We start from the raw sequence: 1,273 nt of genomic DNA on the forward strand, positions 1-1,273 counted from the left end.
GCGTGGCCCGCAGGCGGGGGGCACCCCGGGGCCCACGGGCACGGCACCGGGTACTCACAGGTGATGCCCAGCTTGTAGAGCTCCCGGAACCTCTGGTTGTAGCCTTCCCCCGGGACGTAGTCGCCCAGGCCGATGGTGCTCAGCGAGATGAAGCAGAAGTAAAAGGACTCCAGGAAGTTCCAGTCGTCCTCCAGCACCGAGAACACGGCGGCCGGGATGAGGAAGAAGCAGGACACGGTGACCACACCCAGCAGCACGGCGTGGACCAGGGCCACCAGCTGCTTGGAGAAGCCCCAGCGCAGGTGCACGTAGAGCACAGGCCGGCGGGTCACATGGATGGTGACACGCTGCACCACGGCCGTGAGGAACAGCAGGGTGAAGGGGATGCCGATGATGGAGTAGATGATGCAGAAGGCCTTGCCCCCGTCCGACAAGGGCACCGTGTGGCCATAGCCTGCGGGAGACGGGCGGGGGGGGAGGAGCACACAGTTAGTTACGTATGCATTTACAATATGTTTTTATTGATTTCAGGGAGAGACAGAAACATCCAGGCAGAGAGAGAATGATGGATCGGCCGCCTCCTGTACGCCCCACACTGAGGATCGAACCCGCAACCCGGGCCTGTGCCCTGACCGGGAATCGAACCGTGACGTCCTGGTTCCTAGGTCGATGCTCAACCCCTGAGCCACGCCGGCCGGGCTCTGAGCCTGTGGTAACAGCGAAGGAGAGGGAACCAGGACCAGCCGACCAGACACAGCGGAAGGACAATGCCGACTCGGTGAAGATGCGGACATCGGACAAGGGGAAGAAAATGAAGACAAAAGCTGCCCTGACTTCTTTTCCAAGCGTTTGTGCAATTATCTGGTCACATGGCTCATCCAGAAACCATAACACCTTTCCCCTCCTGCCACTTCAAGAGGTTCTCAGATGCCACCGGTTCCACAAAACGAACATTAAACACACACAGTAGGGTCCCAGCATGTATAACGTTAAATACGTGCAGTAGGGCCGGTGGTCCCAGCATGTGTAACATTAAACACACACACAGTAGGGCCAGTGGTCCCAGCATGTGTAACATTAAACACATGCACAGTAGGGCCGGTGGTCCCAGCACGTGTAACATTAAACACACACACAGTAGGGCCGGTGGTCCCAGCATGTGTAACATTAAACACACGCAGTAGGGCAGGTGTTTCCAGCATGTGTAACATTAAACACACACACAGTAGGGCCGGGGGTCCCAGCATGTGTAACATTAAACACACACGCAGTA

General features: G+C 57.4%; 1 protein-coding gene across 1 annotated transcript in view; it reads right to left on the reverse strand.

Moving 5' to 3' along the window:
• The window catches only part of KCNK1 (potassium two pore domain channel subfamily K member 1), a gene marked incomplete at its 5' end in the record, with an annotated part of 3,218 nt that extends 2,703 nt beyond the window's left edge, over window positions 1-515 (reverse strand). Inside the window, one exon of the mRNA XM_006758637.2 lies at window positions 59-515. Coding sequence (XP_006758700.2) covers window positions 59-515 — 457 coding nt within the window. The remainder of the gene's footprint in view (window positions 1-58) is intronic.
• Between the last annotated feature and the right edge of the window lie 758 nt (window positions 516-1,273).

This window comes from Myotis davidii, unplaced genomic scaffold (genome assembly GCF_000327345.1).
Source record: "Myotis davidii unplaced genomic scaffold, ASM32734v1 scaffold295, whole genome shotgun sequence".
Lineage (NCBI taxonomy): Eukaryota > Metazoa > Chordata > Mammalia > Chiroptera > Vespertilionidae > Myotis > Myotis davidii.